The sequence below is a fragment of the Marmota flaviventris genome, chromosome 1 (genome assembly GCF_047511675.1).
Source record: "Marmota flaviventris isolate mMarFla1 chromosome 1, mMarFla1.hap1, whole genome shotgun sequence".
In the NCBI taxonomy this organism is placed as follows: Eukaryota; Metazoa; Chordata; class Mammalia; order Rodentia; family Sciuridae; genus Marmota; species Marmota flaviventris.
In genome coordinates, this window is record NC_092498.1 from 565121 (window position 1) to 589706 (window position 24586).

At 44.1% G+C, this 24586-nt stretch overlaps 1 protein-coding gene across 2 annotated transcripts in view; it reads left to right on the forward strand.

The window, feature by feature from the left end:
- Positions 1 to 24586, forward strand: part of Esyt2 (extended synaptotagmin 2) — a 76915-nt gene that overhangs the window by 19810 nt on the left and 32519 nt on the right. For both annotated transcript variants that reach the window (XM_027923852.2, XM_027923853.2), the window contains exons 2-7: positions 4087 to 4128; positions 4916 to 5050; positions 10158 to 10234; positions 14222 to 14294; positions 14500 to 14589; positions 23662 to 23717. In XM_027923852.2, the coding sequence (XP_027779653.1) occupies positions 4087 to 4128; positions 4916 to 5050; positions 10158 to 10234; positions 14222 to 14294; positions 14500 to 14589; positions 23662 to 23717 (473 nt within the window). The remainder of the gene's footprint in view (positions 1 to 4086; positions 4129 to 4915; positions 5051 to 10157; positions 10235 to 14221; positions 14295 to 14499; positions 14590 to 23661; positions 23718 to 24586) is intronic.

Here is a 24586-nt window from a genome sequence, read left to right on the forward strand (position 1 = left end):
GATTAAAGCAAAAGATGCCCTATCACCCAGGAAATTCCAACAATTTAGGAGTTCTGTGTCAGGGACCCAGCGTCACTGATTAATTCAGAAACAAAGGTTCTTTTACCACCTCATCTACAAGGGTTTTAGCCAAATATATCCCTGCTGTCTTTTTCTTGAATCCAGAAAGCCCCGCCTTATTCTCCCCCCTCCTCGTTCCCTAGGGCTGGAGCTGGTCTGTAAGTGCTCCATGCATGCTTTCTTCAGAGGATGGCCCTGTGACTGAAATCAGAGTTCCCAGGTGTCAGATGGCTCTTGTCCTAGTGTGTGGTTGCGTGTAAAGATGCTGTACTTACTTTAGTACAATTGCCCTGGCCCCTGGCACTGGTGAATGTTCAGCTTTAGATGTCAGCCTGGCGTTTAAGAATGACAGGAGGGGCTGGGGTTGTGGCTCACAGGTAGAGCGCTCACCTACCATGCGTGAGCCACTGGATTCGATCCTCAGCACCACATGAAAATAAAATAAAGGTATTGTGTCCACCTACAACTAATATATATATATATATGTGTATATATACACATATATATATATATATATATATATATATATATATATATATATATTAAAAAAAAAGAATGACAGGAGTAGGAATTCACTAGCACACTGGCAGACCCACCTGAGAAGTGTCACTGAGCTTAGTGAATGGTTTTGGAGAAGCAGATTACTTTTTTTTTTTTTTTTTTTATATGGGGATTAACCTTACCACTGAGCCACAGCTCTAGTTCATTTGTTTTGTTTTTGAGAGGGGGCTTCACTGAGTTGCTGAGGCTGGGTTTGAACTTGGAATTCTGCAGTCTCAGCCTCCCAAATTGCTGGGATTATAGGTGTGAACCATTGCACTCAGGAGAAGAGCACTTTCATTCTGGAACACTGGTGGGAGTCATTTTTCCATGTTCAATCATAAAGAGTTTGGTCAGCATGGTTGTATTTTCCCTTTAAAACTTAATATACCAAAAATTTTCATTAAAATCAAATTTGAAATAGATTATTTGTGTGTAATACAATCCTATTTCCAATTATCATTCTCTCCCAATATTGTTAAAATATTATTTAATTTATGAAAATTCCGTTTTTACACAGTTTAAGTTACTTTATAAAAATAGTACTTCTGTATTAGAATATTTTCTTATGTTCAATCCTAAGTTACAGTAGTAATTAGGAAAGTAATTTACATTTCTCATAAGGAATCTCAAAACTATGGAAATGCATAAAGTGGAAGGTAAATCTTCATTCTCCTTGTGACTGTCTTGGTTTATATTCTCGCAAACGTCTGCATTTATAGAAATGTGTAACTTATAAAACGTTTTTATATATACATATGTATGTTAACAGTATTTTAAGAATACTTGGCCCCTTTTCATCAATTTTGATTGGTTGGAAAATCTGGCTATATCTTCTATTACCAGACAGTCATTTCTCATAATTTTTTAAAGGCTTTGTTAGAAAGTGGAAGTTTGTTTGATGTGTTTAAAATGTGGATTTGATATAGTGTACTGACTGGAAAATATCAGGACTATTGTTTATTGGCTCAACTGATGAACCGGTCACATAATACTCTGATGCTGAGAAGATAGAAGCTCCGTAACTTTAAGGGGTGGACTAAGAGGCAGGGTGCAGGAGTTGGCCCTGTCCAGCTGAGGAGCATTTAAGGCTTGTGGGGAGAGTGTGAGCCTGGAGGTGTTGTAGGTGGAGGAGCAGGTGGACTTGGGCGTGTGTGGTTCATTGTCCAGCACCAGCTCCTCAGGAGGAGCTGGCAGAAGGAGGAAGTAGGGAAGGTAAGAAGTAAGCAAAAAAGAGCAAGTTCTTTGTAGTCATGGCTGTTTTGTTTGGCTTCAGCAGGAGTGAGATAAAAGGCAGGTTTTTCTACTGTCCTTCCTTTCCCCCCTTCCCCTCCCCTCCCCTCCCCTCCCATCACTTCTCTCTACCGATTATTATGTGTGTATATACGTGACTGTATGACCAATATGATTCTGCAACCTGTACACTCAGAAAAATGAGAAATTGTATCCCATCTGATTCAAATGTATGATATGTCAAGGTCATTGTATGTCATGTGTAACTAATTAAAACAAATAAAAAATTAAACAAAACAAAAAGGCAGGTTTTTGAAGGTGAACCAAAGAAAACGTGATTCCAGCTTTCTTTGAATATCAAGCTGAGAAAGTTTAACTATTTGATAAATAAGTAGGAGCTTGAGGTGGAATGAGATTCTTGTTTAACAGAACAATGTTTCTTGTAGCTAAACTCAGTGAAGTTGGGACAGTCAGACTCTTAGGTAGACACCTGCAGAGATGTCCTTTGGTGTTCACTCTTGAATTCAGAAGGAGCACATCAGTAATAAAGTCTGGCTGTCGGCACACAAGGTACACAGTATCTGCCTTTTATTCCTTCTCTTGCCTCCAGTGTTGGGTTCGATTTGGAGAGAAGGGTCAGAAAGGGAGACAGCCTCACAGCAAATTGGGAGAGACCACAGCTGAGTATCCGCTTTAATGCTTAGCTTACCCCTGTGTGTCAACCATACATCCCATTCCCGATCTGACTTTTAGAGTGTTGAGCTACTCTACAGCAATGGAAAGAAATGGCAGATTACCCATTGCAAATGAATTGCACATAATTAATTTTGCGACTTTATTCGATGGGTCTAGCAACTCTCCAACTTTCCTCAATGAAATCCCTGACTTTCCCAGTTCCCTGGGAAAACTGGTTCCACCTGGGTCAAAATTCACCCTTCAAAACTGACAGAAACTTATCCCCTAAAGTCCAGTGATCATCTCTAGCAGTTTCTTTCCTGACTTCTAAGCCATTCTCTGATTCTGGAAGGTTGCTACCCCTTTGGTTTTTGCTGTCAGAATGGACTCAAGCTAACTTAATCTAGAAGCCCTCCAGCTCGGCTCATGGTTCAAGCACAGTAAGTACGTCATGCCGTGTGGTGTGAAGGAATAGGGCCTGCTCAGGCTTGTGGACAGGAAGGAGCCAGAGCACTGCCAAGCCTGCTGCCGCTGCTGGCTCTCCTAAAAGTGCCAGGGCCTCCAGGGGCTGGTGGGCTGGAGTAGTGCCTTAGTTAGGCCTCTGTGGGACCAAGGCTTGCCTTCTGCTGGGTGGCACCCTCAGTTGTTTGTACTCAAAGGTGAGAGGTTGAGTTGGATCTCAAGACCCCTTCTTGGAAATCCCCCTACCTGCCATGAGAATATTCCCTGCCCAGCTGCTCGGCCTAGTCCAGCTTCCTCTGCTGTAGCACAAGGTCAGAGCTTTAATTGGCTAAAGTGCTTTGTAGCTTAGGAAAGCTTTGGACATCAAGACCTTTCTCCCCTCAGTCACCAATACAGACTTGCCTGGGATCTACTGTACCTCTAAACCAAAGTGTTATCACAGCATTGGTGTGGCCTGTGTGCTCTTCCTTCTTTGAAAACTCTATGTCTGTGGCCAAAACAGAGCTAGCCTTCTGCTGTAAGGATGCTTTATTTAGCTCCAACAGCAGAAAAAAATATGTTTTCTGCTTTTTTTCTAAGTAGGCTTATTTTTGCCTTTGCAAACACTTCTAGTACACAGGTCTAACCTTGGAGAATGATAATGCACACTTGGGAGGGGGTGGGAGACCAGGTGGAGATGAGCTCTTGAAGAAGGGCATCTGGCTGGGTAGAACTGAAAGGGGACAACAGAAGGACGAGGTGGGTTCTGAAGGCTCCGAGTCTAGATTTCTAGAACATGAAGATGGCAGTGCTAATGATGATCCTTTCAAAGAAGAGATTGTTTTTGTGTGTTCTGTGATGTTTCAGACACCGGGAACAAACATCTCTCTGGACGGTGGGAGGCAGAGGAGGTTCTGGGTGGCATTTGTTGGCTCTTGGCTCTTCTGCCTTCAAGTTCTGAATTGGTGAGCCAGGGGCCACACCTTCCAGCTTTCCTCCTCCAAGCTTTGGAGCAGACTGTGTTGGAGAAGCCTCATGTAAACACAGGACACTATGAGAATACAAAATAGCCTTCAGGGTGTTTATCCACAGTGGGCAGGAGTCAGTAAGTCATGTCTCTGTATCTTTTTCTCTTAGGTTCATTTTCCAGACACTGAAAGAGCAGAATGGCTAAATAAGGTAAGATTAGAATATTCCAAATACCAGATATCAGTGGGAATTAGAGGATGAGAGACCATCTTTCCGTATTTGGGAATTTGGATGTTGGCATGACTAGAGCCCATTTAGACTGCAGTGGGAGGCTTTCGCTCCCCAGAGAACTGGGTCTGCTGCCTTCCTCCTGAGTGAAGGCTTACCGCTAACCCGAGAAGACTTGGGGCTCACATTGCATCACTAACTGGCCTGTGTGTCCCTTTCTGAATGTAGAGCATTGAGTCTACCGTATGATAATCACAAGCACAAATTCAGGAAATGTTATTATAAGAAGGGAAATAATTCCCAAGAAACCTCGCAATGTATAATATGCTTTTAAGATATGTTTTAGGGTTAGTAGACTTTGAGCCAGATCTTTATCTTGTACTTTGTGTATCTCTGGGGCTGTGTGTGAACACTCACCTAGATAGTAACCCCTGTAGCCCTGGTAGTCTGTCCTTAAACGAAGTCCCAGGCACTTACTAGAATCTAAGCAGTTAAGGTGTCCAGCAGTGAGTTGAAATCAGTCATCAGATGTGCTGACAACAGACTATTATAGAGCTTGTTCCTGCACCACAGTGGTTAATTAGTATTTTATCATCATAAGTTTTTAAAGTTTAAATTATAAAGTGTTGATTTATATAACAAGAAAAGCATTTCCCCCTTTTAATTTTTAAAACCAGATTCTGGCAAGCTACAGGATTATAATTTTTCAGGATAACTCAGGTACATGTGTATCACAGTGATTGTTAACATGAGTTCTTTCTCCTTCCAGACTGTAAAGCACATGTGGCCTTTTATTTGCCAATTTGTAGAGAAGCTTTTTCGAGAAACCATAGAGCCAGCTGTGCGGGGAGCCAATACCCACCTCAGCACCTTCAGCTTCACCAAGGTGGACGTGGGCCAGCAGGTCAGCTGCTTCTTGGTGTCTTATTGTGCACACGGTAGGATTACTGTCAGAACAAGACATCATTAACCACTCCACATATTCCAGAAGGAACTGTCCACCAGGAGCCAGCCTGTGTGCCACAGTGCCACCCAGGACCCACACCCACAGGGTGCCTTTTGCCCAGGGCAGTCCCCACATTGCCCACACACTCGCTGAGCTTCTCCACCAGCTCAGCCTCCATTGGGTACTTTCTCTCTGACTCTCGCTTTGTCTTCCGTAATGTGTCTTTCTGCCCCACATTCTTCTGGCAGAACTGCCTTTCAGATGTACAGTCTGACATGTTAGAGTTCGACAGGTGAATTCACACGAAAGGTCCAGTAATAGACAACAAGCTTTATATATTTATCCCTCTCAAGATGTTAAGAGCAACAGCTAAGGATACCTGCTAGATGGCAGGATCATGTTCATTACCAAGAAGAAAGGAGAGCTGCTGGTTGCTGATACCACCTCTAATGAAAGCCTCAGGATTGAATTTAAATAACTTGGGCCTGGCAAGTTTCTTTCTTTCTTTTTTTTGTTTTTGTTTTGCTGCACAGAAGTTCAACCTAGGGCCTTGCACATACTAGGCAAACACTCTACCACTGGGCTGAACCTCCAGACCTTTTTATTGTATTTTGAGACACATTCTTACTAAGATACCCAGGTTGCCCCAAACTGGTGATCTCCTGCCTCTGAAGCCTCTAGAGTAGTTGGGATTGGAGGTGTGAGCTGCCACATTCAAGTTTCCAATTTTTTATTTGTTTGTTTGTTTTTAATTTTAGTACTGGGGATTGGTTAGGGGTGCTGTGCCACTGAGGTACATCCCAGTCCTTGTTACTTTTTGTTCCGAGACAGGGTCTTGCTGGGTTGTTGAGGCTGACCCAGAACTTGCCATCCTCATGCCTCAGAAGTCAGTTTTTATAAGAATTAACAACAATTCAAGGTAACATTGTTTTATATGCCTAGTAAGAACTGGAGTCTCGTTATACTTTTAAACCCATACATGGTTCACACACTTCAGTGCATAGACAGCGCTCAGGTGTCATCCTGTGGTGTGGCTCAGTGCTGTAACAGGGCCAAGGGAGTGTCTGGCGGGTGCTGCACATGTCACCTCATGGCTGTGTCGGTGTCCATCCTATCTCTACTGGTTGAAAGTTACTTTCACCCATCACATCTGGTTCACGCTTGTGGAGAATGCTCACTGCATATGGAATTCTGTGGTTATTCCATATGCAGTGTCTGCAGCGCAGGGCCACGCCCGGCCCAGCCTATGGTGGCTTCTTCTCTTAGCTTTCCGATGTCCACATAGGATGCACAACTGCCCTGTTCAGGTGTCCCGGTATCTGCACAGGTTGCTTGGGTGACCTTCCATGAGCTAAACTGATAGTAGCAGTTAGGGAAAACATGGATACAAGTTAAAGAACTGGGAAGTAGCGTCACAAGCCTTTCTGTGACTATCTGGATGGTACATATTCAAGCTCTTCATGGCGTTTTCTTCTCTTTTTCTCCGCTCCTTCTTTTTAAAATCCTTTAAAATGGTGAGAACCATTCTTAGCTACAGACTGTACAAGAAATAGGACAAAGATCACTGTAGCTTACAGACCAAGTTTACTACTGTCCCCTATTGGAAAGAATGCTCGTGTTTATGGAGATTTAGAAGTCTAACCTCCGCTGGGTTTATTATTAATGATATTCATGTTCTGTTACACATGCTTGAGTTTTGATACCAACTAATAAGAACCTTGGAGAAGAATGAAGCAATAGAGTGATGGTTAAAGAACACCTTACGGAAGAGTGACAGTCGAGGAGGACAGGTCACTGGAGACCTAGGGGAAAGGTCACAGGAGAGAAAGGGAGGTCACTTAAGGTGGCTTTCATTATTACTATCTACCCCATAACATCTCTTAAGTGGCTACTAAGCCTTGCTGTCCCTGCCAGAACTCCAGAGCGTGAATGGAATCCCGTTTGTGGAGCTTTCTCATGTGAGGTTACTCTCAGTCATCTGGAGTTGGGTTTTTCTTAATGCTTCCCCTAATCTAAGATGGCACTTATGCTTGGGAAGGGCATGTGTTGGCTACTGTGCATCCTTAAGTAAGGGACGTTGTAGGTAACCCATTTTCATTTCCCACAGAGTGGGCTGATCGGGTTTGTGAGTGGTTCCTCAGTGTCCACGTGTCTTGTCTTGTTTTTCAGTGAGCTTTTGCATCATTGTGGCCGAAATACCTGACAAGAACAACTTAGAGGAGGGAAAGTTTTTTGGAGCTCATGATTTTAGAGATCTCCAGTCCATAGATAACCAACTACATCCCTCTGGGCCCAACATGAGGCAGCACATCATGGAGGAAGGGTGAAGCTTATTGCAGTGTCAGAAAACAGAGGGAGACCTCAAGGAAAAAGCACCCCCCAGGGTAGGTCCCAAGTCTCCTCTGAGACCCAAGGCAAACTCTTGGCTATGCACCCCTGTAAAAATCAATAGCAAGTTATATATATATATATATATATATATCATCTCCCCAATATAGAGTGGTACAGAGTGAACATTCTCATTCCAAAGGACTAGGGAATGGGGCATAGAAATAATGGGTGAGCCAAAACTAAGATTGAAACCCAGCTGGGCAAACAGGTTTCCTAATTCTGCTTGTGACTCTGTACAGCATAGGACATAGGGCAGGGACATACGTTCTACAGAAGCCTGGCAGCCTGGCCCTTGGCCATGCTGGGTGCAGCACACGTGGTCTCTTCAGCCTTGCTCTCTGCATGGCCAGCAGCCTTTCTCAGCGGACAATGCACATTACTGGCATCTTTAATTTCTAGGGTCTCCATTCCAGCTTCACTTGCATAGCTTCATTCACGGCTGCCTCAGGGGCACCTTGCAGGGACTCAGACCCTGCTACTATTTGCCTGGCTCCCAGGCCTGTCTTTGAAATATGCATGGGAGCCTCCTGGTTTCCTCAACTTTAGCATGCTGCATTCCTGCAGAACCAGCACCATATGGATGATGCAGAGGTCTGCTGCTGCCAGCTAGTGCAGTACCTGGACCCTGGAATTATGAGTGCAGTAACCTCTAAGTGCCTGCAAGGTTCATCATGGTGAAGCAACTTCCTAGACCCCCTGTGTTAGCAGGGTGCTCCCACTATCTCTTCTCAAGGGAATTTTTCTTTCTGGATCCTTTAGCCTGCAATGGGTGTGGTTGGTCTTACACGTTCCTGAGGTGTCCTAAAGGCATTTTTTTCCTCTTCCTCCTATCTTCTGTGCAATTTAGGGGTTGTAATCTATTTCTTGTCCCCAGTTTTATAAGCATTCTTCTGGTCAAATTGCTTGTTTTTAAAATCCTTTAGCCTTGCTTTCTACTCCTGATTCTCATAGTAAATCTGGCTAAAACATGCCTGCAAATGCCACAAACGAATACTATACTGCTTTGAAATTTCCTCTATTAAATAAATTTTTAGTTCAGAGGCTGGGGCTATAGCTCAGTGGTAGAGTGCTTGCCTCACACATGTGAGGCACTGGGTTCGATCCTCAGCACCACATAAAAATAAAATAAAGATGATGTGTCCACCGAGAACTAAAAAATAAATATTAAAAATTTCTCTCTAAAAAAAAAAAAAAATGGGCAAAATATAGACAAGTTCTCTGCCAGAATACAATACAAGTGGCCTCTAGGCGAATTCCCCAAAGAGTCTTCAATTCTTCTGAAACCTCATAAGTACAGTCTGTACTCAATAGGTATTCTGTCCTGGGGTCCCACCAGTGCCACCCATGAAGCTGCATTTACAACATTCTAAAATTTTCTGGTTTACATCTCTAAACTTCAAAATTCCTCCAGCTTGAAAGACTTCTGAACCAGCAGTCAGGTTAGTCACAGTTACAACCCAACTTCTCAGTACCAATTTCTGTTTTAGTCAAATTTTGAGACACTGTGACCAAAATACCCAACAAGAACAACTTAGAGAAGGGAAAGCTTATTTGGGACCCATGGTTTTGGGTCTTAGTCCGTAGACAGCTCACTCCATTGTTCTGGGTCCTAGGTGAGGCAGCACATCATAGGGGCAGGCTGCCGCTGAGGGAGGCTGCTGGGAAACCGAGAGAGGGCCGGAGAGAGCGAAAGTGGTCACTGGGAAGAGGAGCCCGTCCATGGCACACCCCTAGCATCCCACCTGCCTACAGTTACCACCCAGCAGTCTATTCAAACTAGGATGACCTGATTAGGTCACAGCCCTCCCAGTCCAGTCATTTAACCTCCCAGCCTTCCTGCATTCCCACAGAAGCTTCTGGGGGAACCTCATACCCAAGCCACAACACCTAGTGTGGAGGGGACACTCTGGAGCCAGGGATGGTAGGAGAGGCACGGACTCTTCGGTGAAGCCTAAGTGTGGTTGTGCGGCTCCTCCAGAGGCCAGACTTCAAGGCATTCAGACTCAAGTAAGCAGCAGCCCTCTGAAGGGAAGCTCCCATTGTCAGCGTTAATGCTCAAGGGCTTTCTTCAAGGGATCCAGGATTTACAAATGGAGAAAGGCTTTGATGTGATGATGTTATACCTGAACCCTTGAAATACCAATAATCTGCCTTTTGTGTTTGCATTCATTTACCTGTTTCATATATTGGGTGTTGATATTACATCTACACTTTGACTTTTGATTCACTCAGAAGCCTCATTTTTGTGAAAATCTTCAGAAATGAAGCATTGCCAATCATACAGAAAAAATAAAGTGAAATTATGTTTCAAACAATGTAGTAAGGATGGAGTACAGGGAAAGGATCAAATTAAATTGAAAGAGACAGAGTGAGGGTCTTGGAAGAGTACAAAAATTACATGTGCCCAGAACAGCAGTGATGCCAGTTTTTACTGAGTGCTTACTGCACAACGAACGGGCAGTGTACGCAGTCCTTCTTATAGGGGAGAAGACTGAGGAATGGGGTTAGATAGTTTGCTTGGAGTCCGGCAGCTAGCCAGTGTGTTGTGAGAGCAGAATCATAGTCCCTTCAGTCTGGTGCTAAGGCTGGTTCTCATCACCTCTGTGCTATATTCAATGTTTGACTTTTTTTTTTTAACTCTCTGTATTTTAAAATAAGCTGCTTTTTGTTTCAGCCCCTTAGGGTCAATGGTGTTAAGGTGTATACTGAAAATGTAGACAAAAGGCAGATTATTCTGGACCTTCAGATTAGGTAAGTTTTTTTATTTGTGTTGTACTTGTGTCATGGTTAGTGATGGATAATGTCACTTAGCTGTATCCGCAAGGTGAAGAATATAATGAGCACATTTTTTACCTGTTGTTTATTGAATTTGACTAAATATCCTAGATAAATACCATTTATAAAATGTGTTAAATAAAAGATATTGAAACATTGTAAGAAAACTGCAGACCAGTCAGTATCTCTTATGAATATTGATGTAAAAATCCTCAACAGATTACTAGCAAACCAAATTCAGCAGCATATTATATACTGTGAACAAGTGAGGTTTATTCTCAGAACGCAAGGGTGATTCAACATATGAAATCAGTCCAGTTCTCAGGTATAAGTACTCTGGTGAGAAAAGGTGTTCTTACAAGAGGCTGCACCTCATGACCTAGATGCCTGTCACTTGGCCTCACCTCCCAACACTGGAACTAAGGTTTTAACTCACAAACTTTTGGAGAACACACTCAGATCTTATCGGGGATAAACCCGAAAGAATTGAAGGCAGAGACTAGACAGATTCTTGAACACCTTTGTTTATTATAGTGAATGTACTGCATAACTACACTTCCATCAATGGTAGACCAATTGTACAATGGTGGTCGCATAGGTGACTTTGCTCAGTGACAGGGTAGCCATCTAGATTTGCGTAAGTGTCCTCTGTGACATTAACACAATGATGGAATCCCCTGCTGATGAGTCTCTCAGAATGTATCCCTATTGTTAAGTGACACACAAATGTATTTATAATAGCTAATAGATATAAGCAGCTCAGATGTCCAGGAAAGGATGAATGCATATACAAAAATATGGTGTATGCAAGTTACCCAGCCTTAGAAAAGAAGGGAATCCTGGCCCATGTTGCAACGTGGAAGAGCACTGAGGTCATCATGTTAGTGAGATAAGCCAAGTGCTAAATGACAACCACAGTACAGTGCTACTTACTTAAGGAATCTAGAGCAAACAAACTCTGGGAAGCCAAGTAGAATGGCGGGCAACCAGGGACTGGAGGATGAGGAATAGGGAGTTAGTGTTACTGGGTACAAAGCTTCACTCTTTGCAAGAAGAGAGGGTTCTGGAGATGGATGGTGGTGATGTTTGCATGGCCTTACAGGTGTTTTGTTTTTTTTAAAGAGAGAGAACTTTTTAATATTTATTTTTTAGTTTTCGGTGGACACAACATCTTTTTTTTTTTTTTTTTTTTTTGTATGTGGTGCTGAGGATCGAACCTGGGCCTCATGCATGCCAGGCAAGCGCGCTCCTGCTTGAGCCACATCCCCAGCCCCCTTACCGATGTTTTTTATGCCACTGATCTATACACAGAATAGTTGCAATGATAAATTTTATGTATATTTAAATTTTTTTTTAGTTGTGGATGAACACTACCTTTATTTTATTTATTTGTTTTTATGCGATGCCAAGGATTGAACCCAGTGCCTCACACATGCTAGGCAAGTGCTCTACCGCTGAGCCACAACCCCAGCCCAGATTATGTGTATTTTAATACAATTTTTTTAAGTTGCAAAACAAACAAACAAACAAATCTGAGGGTCTGCCAGGTACCATGCCTAGAATAAAAAAGGCGAATTTCCTTGTGTTAATGGTTTGGATGTGAGGTGTCCCTGAGAGCTCCTGTGTTGGAATGGCCGGAGGCAAGATGAGTAGATCACGAGAGCTGTCCCTGATTACTCAGTCCATCCTAGTCCAAGTAGAGAAATAACAGGTGGTGGCTGTGGGCAGGTGGGTGTGGTTGGAGGAGGGGGTCCCTGGGGACATGGCCTTGGGATTGTATCTTGTCCCCATGGCTCCTCCCTTTCTCCTTCTGCTTCTTGGCTGCATGTTCTGAGCTGCCTTCCTCAGCCATGCTTTTCTGCCATGATGCTCTACTTTACCTGGGGCTCAACAGTGAAGTTGTCTAACCTTGGACTGAAAGCTCTGAAATCACCAGCCCCAAATAGACTTTCCCTCCTCTAAGTTGTTCTTGTCAGGTATTTTGGTCAGCGTGACAAGAAGCTGACCAGCACGCATGCTTCTTGTCTTGGTTCTTATTGAAATGAACGTGCTTATGGCTTCCTGCATTCCGGTGTGGCCTGACTGGCAGCTTGTTGTCACTCTTGACAGATATCTGAGATAAACTATTTATAAGGGATAAATTTATTTTGGCTCATGGTTTTAGTCCAGGGTCACTTGGCCTTGTTTCCTTTGGGCCTGTGATGAGAAACAAGTCCCGTCGGGAGCAATGGGAAAGGATACTGCTCACTGCAACTGTTGCGAAATGAAGAGAGGGAAGGGTCCCAGCATCCCCTCTGAGGGCATGCCCCCAGCGACTTGACTTTCTTCCACTAGGCCCCACCCTTTAGAAGGTCTGCCACCTCCCGGTAAGGCCAGGGCCGAAGACTGAGCCTACAGCCCATGGGCCTTTGGGGGCATTTCAGATTCAGACTATGACAAGTGCTAACAGATAGATGCCTGCTGTGCAGGGTGAGTGCCAAACACTGTGGATGCAGAACAGCTGAGTGGTTGTAGCAGTTCAGAGTGGTCTGTCATAAAATGACCCTTGATTAAGGATCATTTTATGTCATTTATGAGTTTTCAAACTAAGTTGCAATAATACAGTAACTGAATAGAGTAGGTGCCAATTACCTTTAGTTTAGAAAAGAACATAGAATGTCTTTGAGAAAACCTGCACCTTTTAAAATGTTTGACATTTGTGCAAAAAACATTGTCATCAGTGGAATAAGAGAAGGGCCACTTGCATCTTCATGAGGCTGTGGCCAGAAGACCTGTCCACAGGGCCAATGACAAGCTTCCTGGAGGCCCCCTTGTGTTTTAGGGTAGGTCCTTCTCTAGAATGCCTGTCCACAGGGCTGATGATGAGCTTCATGATGGTGGAAACTTTGTTCTTTTGTTCAGGTCCCTTAGCCCAAGTGAGTTTGCTGAATAAACATTTGAGTAAATCAGTTAATGGATGTCATTTGAAGATGCAGCCATAGCAGCATATGCATTCTCCTTTTTTTGAGTTCCATACAAAGTTCTTAACTACATTGGTAGTGGGGATGGGGAAAGAGAAATGGAAAAGAATTAGGAAATAAAAGAACAAAGTCTTAGGTGAAGAAAGGTAAAGTTTTGTGATGATTTTTGTAACAGGCTATTGGTGAGTTCACCAACTAGGAAGTCATTCTCATTGAGAAGAACTGTAGGTTTGGGCTTTAACACTAGGAAATAAGTCTTGGAAAAATTTCATCCCTGATCCCCTTTGTTATTGTTCTCCACATCTGGCTCGGCATTCCTGGACCGTGCTCGTCAAATTCCACAAGAGTGCCTAAGCAGGAATGTGATGCCCTGCTGCAAAGGCCAAGCATCGGCTCCAGTCTGCCCTACCCTGTGCAATACGTATTTGGCTTATCATGTTCTTATTGAAAACAGCACACTTTGCACTCAGTGTCATAGTGGGCTCACATTTGTTGATCATTGTAAAGGTAAGCCCTGAACAGACCTACGGTGTCCAACCTATGACGTCACAGAGCCATGGAGCACCTGAACCACAGCATGTTCATGACTGGAGAGAAGGGGTATAGGGTTTCCTAGTGATGAAATGAAATCAGAACCTTTTTATGTGTTAAGCAAACAGGATTTGTATGACAAGTAAGGACTACATTTCACCCAGTGATCCAGGAGTCGCACTTGTAGTTCACATTTTATCTTTGGAAATGGACACTTCACTTTAGTTGAGTGTTTATGTATGACAGGTGTGCGTATGGCAACCCTCCCTGGTGCTGTAGCAGGATTAGATCTGGTAACAGCTGTGCCTGTGACCTAGAGCAGCAAAGTGCATGACTCAGGTCACACTGTCCAGTTTTCACCTTCAGTCTGATTTTGGTTGCTTTACTGTTGTAAACCTTGAGGTTCTATGGTGATTCAAAAAACAGTTAATTTCACTCGCTTTATGTAATGCAGATTTTTTTTCTTTGCTAGTTTTGTAGGAAATTGTGAGATCGATTTGGAGATCAAACGATATTTTTGTAGAGCTGGTGTGAAAAGTATACAGGTACTTTTTTTAAAATTTCATTTGTAAAATTCTCTAATCTGTATTCAAAAAGAAAATTAAGAAGTTTGTCCTAGCTCAGAAAGTTTTTAAAGTGAGTGTGTGTTTGTGATCGTAGAGTGACCCAGGAAGTCAGATGCTTGAAAGTCCCTCGTGGCCCTGCAGAGCTACCTTCTCTTATTCATTCTGGTTTCCCGTTTGCGTTTAGATCCACGGAACGATGAGGGTGATCCTGGAGCCTCTGATTGGAGACATGCCTTTGGTTGGAGCTCTGTCCATCTTCTTCCTCAGAAAACCAGTAAGTCAACACTTGTGCTATGTTTATGGACCTACGGAAGAATAGGTAAAGTGAAGGACAAAATTCTATCTGTAACTTACTCATTTCCCTTTCTGATGCATGTGTCCTGTGAGTTTTTTCATACTCTTTGTGCCTTCACTGAGGACTTCATCTCTTGATAAGCAATGTTCCTTTGTGATTATGAAAATGATTGTTGTAGAAAATTTGAAAACACAAACTTTTTAAAAAGTGTAGGTTTAGCAACCATTTTATTTAGTGCCTGTCACTGAGGGTAAGTGATAGAGTCTTTCTCTTTTAACCTTCATGCCTCCAAATCAGGAAGTGGGATTGAGAGGTCTGTTTGTCCGGGTCATACAGCTACTGAGAGCTGGAGCCTGCATATAGATCTGGACTAGCCATAGAGAACCATGTTTCCAACACTTCATACAGTGTCTTACCTGAGACCCCTCCCTGCTCCCTCCCGAGACAAGTGCTGATATCTATTGGATGTGTTCCTTCCCTTTGGGGGGTACATTTGATCAACTATGCATAGTGTTGTGTACTGTGTTTTAAAATGAAATACTTTTCTTGACTTGGGTAAGCTGTAATGTTACCATCTCGTGATGTTAGATATGTAAACAGGCAGTATTCATCACTTACTGTTAACAAAACACATGACAACACAACTATTGCTTCTACCAGACAGAGTCCCTCCTTCTCTGAGCACCACGGCCTCTGACTGGCGCTGTTTCAGGGTGCACTCCTATTAGATGCAAATTGGCCACTGGCAGTTGCCCTGCCCTTACAGACAAGACACAGTGACAGGGAGGAATTTCTCTCTCAGCCTCATTTTCCACTGCTGTCCCAGCACACATCCCAAGTTCCAGCCACAGGCAATGAATGACACCAGGAAAATTGTCAGCTCCCTCTTCCATTGCTTCCTCCTTTTTCTTTCTTTCTTTTTTTTTTTTTTTTGGTGTCAGGGATTGAACCCAGGGGTGCTCAACCACAGAGCCTCATTCCTACCCCCTTTTATATTTTTGAGACAGGGTCTCACTAAGTTGCTGAGGCTGGCCTTGAACTTGTAGTCCTCCTGCCTCAGCCTCCTGAGTTGCTGGCATGCACCACTGCACCTGGCTCCTCCCTCAACTTTTTCCTTCCACCCAGAATGTTGGTTTCAATTCCCCTCCCCCCCCCCCCACTTATTTCCAGAAAATTTCCACATGTCCCTTCGTGGGACAGAGTACCATTTTAGGCCATTGTAGGTAATTCTGAAAGTAAGGGCAGCTGTCTCCATATAGCTCAGCAGATGTCTGCAAGTGAACAGCTTCTTCTAGGTCTGCCACTCCGGGGTGTCCTGAGAGTCCTCTGGGAAGGTGCCTTTAATAGCATTGTAGTTTAAAGCAGGAATGTTAATTCATATAGGTTGATTCAAATAACATAATTAAAAGTATGGTTTTGTTTTGTTCTTGGCCCTAGGGATTGAACCTAGGGGTGCTTAATCACTGTGCCACATCCCCAGCACTTTTTTTTACATTTTATTTTGTGACGGGGTCTCACTAAGTTGCTGAGGCTGGCTTTGAACTTTCAGTCCTCCTGCCTCGGACTCCTGAGCTGCTGGGAATATAGATGTGTGCTGTTGTTTTTAAAATATGGGTTTATCTAAGTCAAACTAAGTGTAGTGCAGGTTGTACTTTTTCTTCTTTTTTCTTTTTTTTTAGTTTTTTTAGTTGTACATGGACACAATACCTTTGTTTTATTTATTTATTTTCATATGGTGCTGAGGATCTAACCCAGGGCCTTGCATGTACTAGGCAAGCACTCTGCCACTGAGCCACAACCCCAGCCCTGCAGGCTGTACTTTTTCTGTGGAAAGACAGAATTGTGTCTTCGCTTTCTGTAACCACTAACATTTTTGTTCTCATTGACTCATTGCTTAAATCATGGACTTATTTTAAATGCATTTTAAGCCTATAGAACATGTAAAATTTAAAAGCTTCTAGAGTCTGTATCAAATTTTACTTGTTTAAAATTTTAGGAAATGAAGAAATCTATAAAAAATTTCAAATTCATATTTTAATCTGGGATAAGCTCAGTGGTAGGGTATTCACCTAGCATACTTGAGGCCCTCAGTTCAATCCCCCAGCACAAAAATAAGTGAATGAATAATAAATAAATAAAATTCTTGTTTTTTTCACATATCAGTTATTTTAAAACCAGTATGTATAAGAAACTGACTTCACTAATGACTATAAAAAGTTAATCTTAGGCACTGTAGCACATGGCTGTAGTTCCTGAGGCAGGAGGGAAGATCAGTTGAGCCTCGGCGTTCAAGGCTGGCCTAGACAACATAGGGAGAACCTGTCTCTTGAAGTGAGAGAAAAAGAGAGAATAGGGGCTGGGGGGTGTCTTAGTGGTAGAGTGCTTGCCTAGCATGCATGAAGTCCTAGGTTTGATCCTCAGCACCATTGGGGGAGGGGGACTCTTTAGCATATTGCTGAATAGTTTAAATTTACTCCTCCTTGGCTGAGGGCATTCTTAACAATTTACCGAAAAGTCTTTTTTTTTTTTCCTGGAATGTAACAAAATCCAAATATTTTAGTCTTCTTCAAAATTTAGCAGTGCTTTTACTTAGTTTGGATCTTCTACAGATTAATTTACTTTAAAATAACTTTACAGTATTAACCTCCAAATTATATTTTTTTGCCCAAGGGATGAGACTGAAAGTGCAGAATCTCCCATCTCCTTATATGGTGAGTAAAGTCACCAAACATGCCTCAGAGGGAAGGAAATTTTTTTAGTTACTTTTAGCTGGAAAATATGAGAATGGATTTATTGCTAGCTGCCAAGTAGTTCTCCCTCACCCTGGTAAAAAAATGCAGTAGAAGGATTTTTTAGTTTTATTATTTTTTACTGTCTGTCTGATTTGGAAGTATAGTGCCAGAGATTCATGTGAAACTTACACATTTTTCTGCTTGTCGATTTGCTCACATTAGTTTTGAAGATATGGAATTTGTGGGAAAACCCCACACTTACTGAAGCGATAGGCTTTTGGGGTCAGGGGAAGACAGTTTAATGTAGCAGGCTTCCTACCACTTGGTTCCACTCCTGGTTCTTTCTCTTCCTGCTGTGTGCTTTGAACAGCTCATTTCATTTCTCAGAGCCTCAGTTTCCCTGTCTGTAACATGGGGGTGACAGCATGATTAAATGTGAGAATTAAATGTCAGTTCATGTAAAATGGACAATGCCTGGCACATAGTGAGTCTTTAGATTTTTAAGACATTAAACATTTTGCTACACTCAGATTTCACATTCTAGCTCCTGAACACTAGAGGTGAGTTATGGTGATTGGAGAGAAGGAAAACATGAGCCAGTGTTCTGATAAGGGCTGAGGTTCAGTGACCAAGTTCTGCTTAGCACGTGCTGGGGCACTGCAAAAAACAACTGATAAGAACCAAAATGGTGCCTGTTTACCCTTGGCTGTTATCCCAGGGAACCTTCTGATGTGCCTCAGGTGTGCATTCTGAAGGGTGTTAACCCAGAAGTGCCCTGAAGCTGAGGTGAACCCGAGGTCCCTCGCAGGGCTTGCTCTGGATGTGTGCATCTTTCAGGACTCCTTCCATCCAGGAGGGAGGGGCTGCTGCTGATGTCTTTTGAGCCACAAATTTATTTCTTCATCTGGCAAATGGAAATGGTATCCTCCTTTTAGAGTTAGTGTGAGAAGAACTTGAGTCCTATTAGACTAAGATTCGAGAAATTTAAGTATTTTAAATGGGGCAGCAGAGGAGAGGAACTTAATTACAAATAACAATAGCATATGTTGTTGTCTCGTGAGCCTCACATGAGGGCTGCAGGCGAGTCCCAGGACAACCTGGAACCAGGAATCACGCAGGTGGCAGCTGCCACGCTTCTGCTCCACTCCTCCCTCCGAGACCGGCTTTGGTTCTCTAGCCCCTGTCAGAGTCATGCCACTGCACCCCCCGGAGGCTCCGAGCCTCCCTCCTTCCGCCCTCACACTGGACCAGGCCTGGGGAGCGGGGACGAGGGAGTGGACGAAGCTCGAGGAGCTCATCCCTGCTGCCCGGCAGGCCAGCTGCGGACACATCCAGACTCAGACCACACCTTAAGGGACCCGAAAACTTTGGGGACATTTATTCTGATAAGTTTCACGGAACTGTGATGTGAACTCTTTCATTATTTTGATAGTCTTGTCCTACCCCTGTGGTCCTTGTCTGTACTGGGCCTTAGGGTGAGCTCTCTCAGCACCTGCCCTTCCTCCATGTGTCCTTTGTCTGTGGTGGGTCTTGTGGTACTGAGACTGTCCTGCCACACCCCCAAGGGACCTCGCTTTGGGACCTCACCTGTGCTTCCTTCCCCCAGTGGCCTCTGTCCTTTAAGGTGGAGGGGGGACGGGGCTTTCTTTGTGCCTTTCTGTGGTGCTCCCCTTCCTGACCACTCTCCTGCAGAAGTGCAGGAGGCTTCCGGCGTGCATGCCCAGTGTCTGTGGGTCTCTGGCTCACCCATACTTGGCCCTTGGTCTTTCTTTAGGGTCTAGCTGGACTCATCTCACTGCCCAGTAGGGGCCTTGTCCTCTTCCATGCTCAGCTCTCCCATGCCATCAAGAGTGGTACTTGCTTCACTGTTTCATACTCCAGGGGAAAGCTGGACATCTGGGACTTTAAAACATAAGGAAAGCATTCTTGAACTTTAACTCCAACCCAAATCACTAAATCAAAAACACTGGGGAGAAAACCCCACTGGAGAAGAATAGAGCCGTCAGTTTGTATTCTTAACAGATTCCTGGGTGCCTGGCCTGCGTTGACCTCCCAAGGGCCACTCGTGCTCGGAACCAGCAGTGGGACTGCCCCGTCAGACAGTGCATCCCCTAGCAGTAGGGAAGGGCCTCTGCTGTTCATGAAGCGCGTGGGTGTGTCTCGCTGTTCAAGTGAACCTGGTGTACCTTTCCAGCTGTCACTCATGTTCTACTTCTCACGGAAGAGCCACCAGCGCCCAGAGACAACTTCTGTGCCTGGAAACACATTTCCACTCACGGCTCAGTCTCTGAAACAGAGCTCTTAGTCATCCAGAAGCACTGGCTGCGTTTTCCCTCAGGAATCTTGGAGCCCTGTAGAGGCCAGCAGGGCAGCTTCTGGCCTGCTTTTGTGAGGCACTTCCCAGAGCGCTGCCTTGGTCAGGCTGCTCCCAGCTCTTCTGTGTCCTGTCTGACTTCCAAGGGGAGCTTTTGAGCTCTGTGCATACATGCTCTCACTCTCTCATCCTTGACCTCGCCCACCACACACTGGGCCTCACACATTTGTCCTCTCACTCATCTTCACACTCATCCTCACCCACAGGCTTGCCCAGTCTCCCCCACTGATCTTCAGTGCCGGATTCCCCTGCTCCTAGCTCCTGTGCCCAGGGACAAGCCATGTACTGCTCAGTGCCTTGAGTATGGGGACCTTTCCTTTGCCCAGGGCCTGCCTTCTTGCATTCAGACTCTTCTCAGAACCCAGCTCAGTCCTGCCCTCCCTCGGATCCTGCCCCTGCCTCCTTGAAGGTTTGTTTCTGTGAACTTCAGCAGCACTCAGGTGCATCTCGGTCATTTCATGTGAGAGGAAGAAGCATGAATAAACTTCATCCAAGCCAGGCTGGCGATGCTTAGGAGCAGGTGTGGCCAGGGTGGTCCCCTATGGAGCAACTGGAGGACAGGGAGGCCTTACACATCAGGGCCTGGGAGCAGGGCTGCCTTAGAGCAGAGGCCGTCCTTTAAAACCGTGGGTCCCATGGGGAGACCCTACTGTCACGCAGCTGTGGAGTTCAAAGGGTTACAAGTGAAATCACTTCCTCTGGGTCTCAGTTTTCTTATCTGTAAAACTCAAAGATTTGATTGTTCTCAGTTCTGTGACAAATCCTAAATTTGAACCTACTTTTTAAGCCAGTTTTATACATATAACTTTAAAATGTATATCTGTTTTGCTTCCTTCTTTGACTTATTCCAATAAACCTTTAAGCTCTTGTGTAATGCTTTCATGCTCTTTGAAAAACATTATAATTTTTCCCTAGTTTTATGCCCTTTGCCCTTGCTTCTGTGGCAGAAAGACATCTTTCTGAATTCTCCATCGTCTTCATAGAGTTGGTTTTTGGTTCCCACAAGTACAGCTAGTCTACTAATGCCCATTTGTGGAGATTCTACTTTCCAGCTAGGAGCAGTTTTTAATATTTAAAATACTAGAAAATGTTTATTTTAGTGCCATATCATACCTTTAAAATCTTCATGCAATAGCAGGCTTACTCATAGGCAGATGAACATCGTTTCCATCAGTTAAAACAGAAACATACTTTTTTAAAAAACATTTATTTTATTTTTTTTAAAAGTAATTGGACATAATACCTTTATTTTATCCATTCATTTTTATGTGGTGCAGAGCCTCGCACGTGCTAGTCGAACGCTCTACTGCTGAGCCCCAGCCCCAGCCCAAGAAGCATACTTTTTTAAACAAAACAAGTAGAGGCCCACCAGAACACATTTCATAGTGGGTTTTCTTTTGTTCTGTTCTGTGTTTGGTTTAAGAGGCAGGGTCTCACTATGTTGCTCAGCTGGCCCTGAGCTCCTGGGCCCAAGCTATCGTCCTGCCTCAGCCTCAGCACCACCGTGCTGGCTACAAGGATTTCTCTATAGCACAATTGTACAGGACATAGTAAGTTTCCAGTATCAGCCTGGGGCATGTCCTGTATTCTCCACCGATCTGCAGCAGGGTACAGCTGGAGGAAAAGCTGATGAGTCACTATAACTAGAGTTAATTCTTGGGTTCTGGGTTATAATTTTGATCAAACAAGCAAGATGTCAAAACTGGTTGTGGGCATGTGTTTGGGATTGCTGCGTGCAGTAACAGCATGAAGCATGTGAATCTTGGGGAACAGGACTGGGAGCAGATTCCTTTGTTGTTGTTTATTCACTTCATACATGTTTTTGTCTTTGACAATATGTGACAAGTTACATTTGTCCTTTTTTTGCATTTTTATCCAGAATGCAATTTATGTGGCGGTTCAGCCTTCTGAGTTTAGGCCAGTCTCTATTTCACCTGAGTATTTTAGCAGGTCCAAAACACCAACTAAAATTAGCTTCACACTGACTTTAGTTCTAAAGCCAGCCCTTGTCTCACTCAAGTATTTAACAGGTCCAAAAATACCATGTAGCCACTTGGAAACATAATAAAGTCTCATTACAACACAGCTCTCAAGTATTCTGCATTATATTCTTCTCCTTAAAAGATGACTACTTAACAGTGCTATTAATAGGATTGTTAATTCTGTTTCCCAAAACGTGAGTGTCATACTGCTCTAAGCAGTTTAGGACTGCAGTCTCCAAGGTGGCAGCGCAGTGACGCGTGGTCGCAGCACTTGGAGGGGAGGTGTCTGTAAGAGGCGCTCTTCACTGCATGCCACTGTGGACTTCTCTCCCTGGTGCTGTCTCACCCGTGGTGGTGTCACTGGCTCTCCTGCAGAAGCTTACCATCTCCCCTCAGCAGGGCAGCCCTGTCCTGGGGCTCTCTGGCTCCCCATCTCAGCTCTGCAGATGCTGCAGCCGTGACGCAGGCATCTTCTGTGAGAGCACCACATAAAGTGCTCGCATTTGAACTTGAGTCAAATGCAAAGATTCCACACTGCACCTCTGAGCATTCTGTGGTCAAGAGAAAAGGCCTTCAAAACTAACAATAAAACCCTGTCACAGCGTTCTCATCAATCTGCAGCTGCCTCGTGTGCAAGTGCTTTTCGAGGTCAGGGGTGGTAACACTGGGGAGCACCCTCTCCTTCCTCAGTTCTGAAACGTCTCATCCTCCTCGTTGAGAGTGTCACGGTGCTTCTCAGTCTGCCCAGACGGTAACTGTCCAGCCCTCACCTAGCGTGTGTCTCTGGTTGTGGCATATACCATGCTTACAGCAGTCCTTCTGGTGGTCAGAGGGATGCCCAGCCCTGGAATCAGCCCTTTTCCAAAGCCTGGTTCCTCCTGCTAGAAGCTCTATAGGTTTTAGGCAGGCTGCTGGTGGTGTTACCCCTGGTGGCCATCACCTCTGGGCCTGAACTCCGTCTGTAAGATTAACTACCTGTGATTTTTCTTATTTTCTTCCTAGGTTTCATGTATCACTTCTATGCTGAAAAAAGTTATAGTTTTTAATTGATGCTTTTTTCCCCTTAGTTTTAGTCTATCCAACAGAATCTTGACTCTCAATTCATATTTGTGTGTAACCACTGACTTCCAGGGCAAATTTGAAGAGCTTTGTTTCCCTGGCTGTGAACGCAGCGGAGAGCATACAGCTCACCTAGCATTTTGTCCACGAGTACAACACACAAGTGGTTTTACTGCGTGATTGACTACTTGATTCCATTTGATAGGAAAAATAGTTTTTCCAGTCAGTGGTTTTAACTAGTCCACGTCCACTTAATGGGATCTTAGCTAACTAGAGGAATTCCTTTCTGAGATGGTGGATGACCAATGTCACATAAGTGGGTTGAACGTATTCCACTCGTTGGAAAATGCAAACTAAAGCAGTAATAAAGTACCATCATTTGGGCTGCTTTTTAACATCTTTTTTTAAAATTATATATTCTTGTTTATTATACATGAAACATCTGTTTTTGGTGCAGATATGTGAAAGACATTTTCACACATTTTTGTTGGCAATATAAATTGGAAGCAGTATTTTTGGAGGTCAGGTTCATTTATGAACATGAACATAAATTTTTAGCTTCAGATCTCACTTTTTTAATGCTAGTCTGCATATGTAGATGAGAAAATGTGTGTAGAAAGACATTCACTAAAGCATTACTTGTAGCAGAAGAGAGATTTCAAGTGTTGGAAGTGCCTGTGTGTAAGAGGATGGGCAAATACATCATTATATAGTTCTTCTAGAGAAGACCACGGCAGTGTCGCAAAGCAAAGGCAGAGGCAGATCTGCACACAGGGAGGAAACCTGCCCTTGACGCACCCCGGGGTGAGCCCTGGGAAGGTGACCGACGCGGGCTGTGTGCATTTGATTATACTGCTGGAAGCAGTTGGATGCTTAACGTTTTTGCCCCCCTTTCTTTAAACAGCTGTTAGAGATTAACTGGACAGGACTGACCAACCTCCTGGACATCCCTGGATTGAAGTAAGTCCTGTGTGCGTCCTGTCACCGTTGGCTGGTAGGTGAGGCCTTGTCTCTCCGTGTCGCAGAAACAACTGGGGAAGGCTGAAGGCGGGTCTCCCGGGTGGGTTGTGGCTGCCGCCAGCTCCTGGAGGGGCAGTGGGAGCACGAGGATCCCTGCCCTCACAGCCCGTCAGGCTCAGGAGTGTGCTCCCCGGAGCGCTGCCCCCTTGGTTTTCTTGTTTGTCCTGAGGCATTGTCCCAGTTGTGGCATTTCAGAAAAGTAACAGCCTTTTAATGTTCTATAAAATTAATTTTTAACTTGAGTTTTACTATTTTTCCATAAATAATAGAGAAAACTTGAAAATGAATCTGCTTCAAAACTAACCCTTTCTGTCCCTTTTTGTGTTCTTTCCAAACTGTGGCTGCCCTTGTCCTTCCTCCTTGAAAGGATTGGGTCCACAATGGAACCTAGGTGTGAAATTTCTCTATCATATCATTAGAAATCCCTTCATAATCTGTAGCAATTCAGTATCTGAAAAACAAGAAAAAATGCCCCTTAAAAAGCATCTGAGAGGGTTGGGGCTCAGTGGTAGAGCGCTTGCCTAGCAGGTATGAGGCACTGGGTTCGATTCTCAGCACCACATAAAGATAAATAAAGATCCATCAACAACTAAAAAAAAAAGTATCTGAGAGCCAGTGGAGGTGGCGCACACCTGTGATCCCAACTACTCAGGAGGCTGTCGGGAGGATCAGGGCCAACCTGGGAAACTTAGTGAGAGCCTATCTCAAGAAGGGCTGGAGATGCGGCTCAGCGGCAAAGCTCCCTTGGGTTCAGTTCCCAGTACCGAAAATAAATTTCAGAAGCATCTGAGACCATGAAAGCCGAGTGC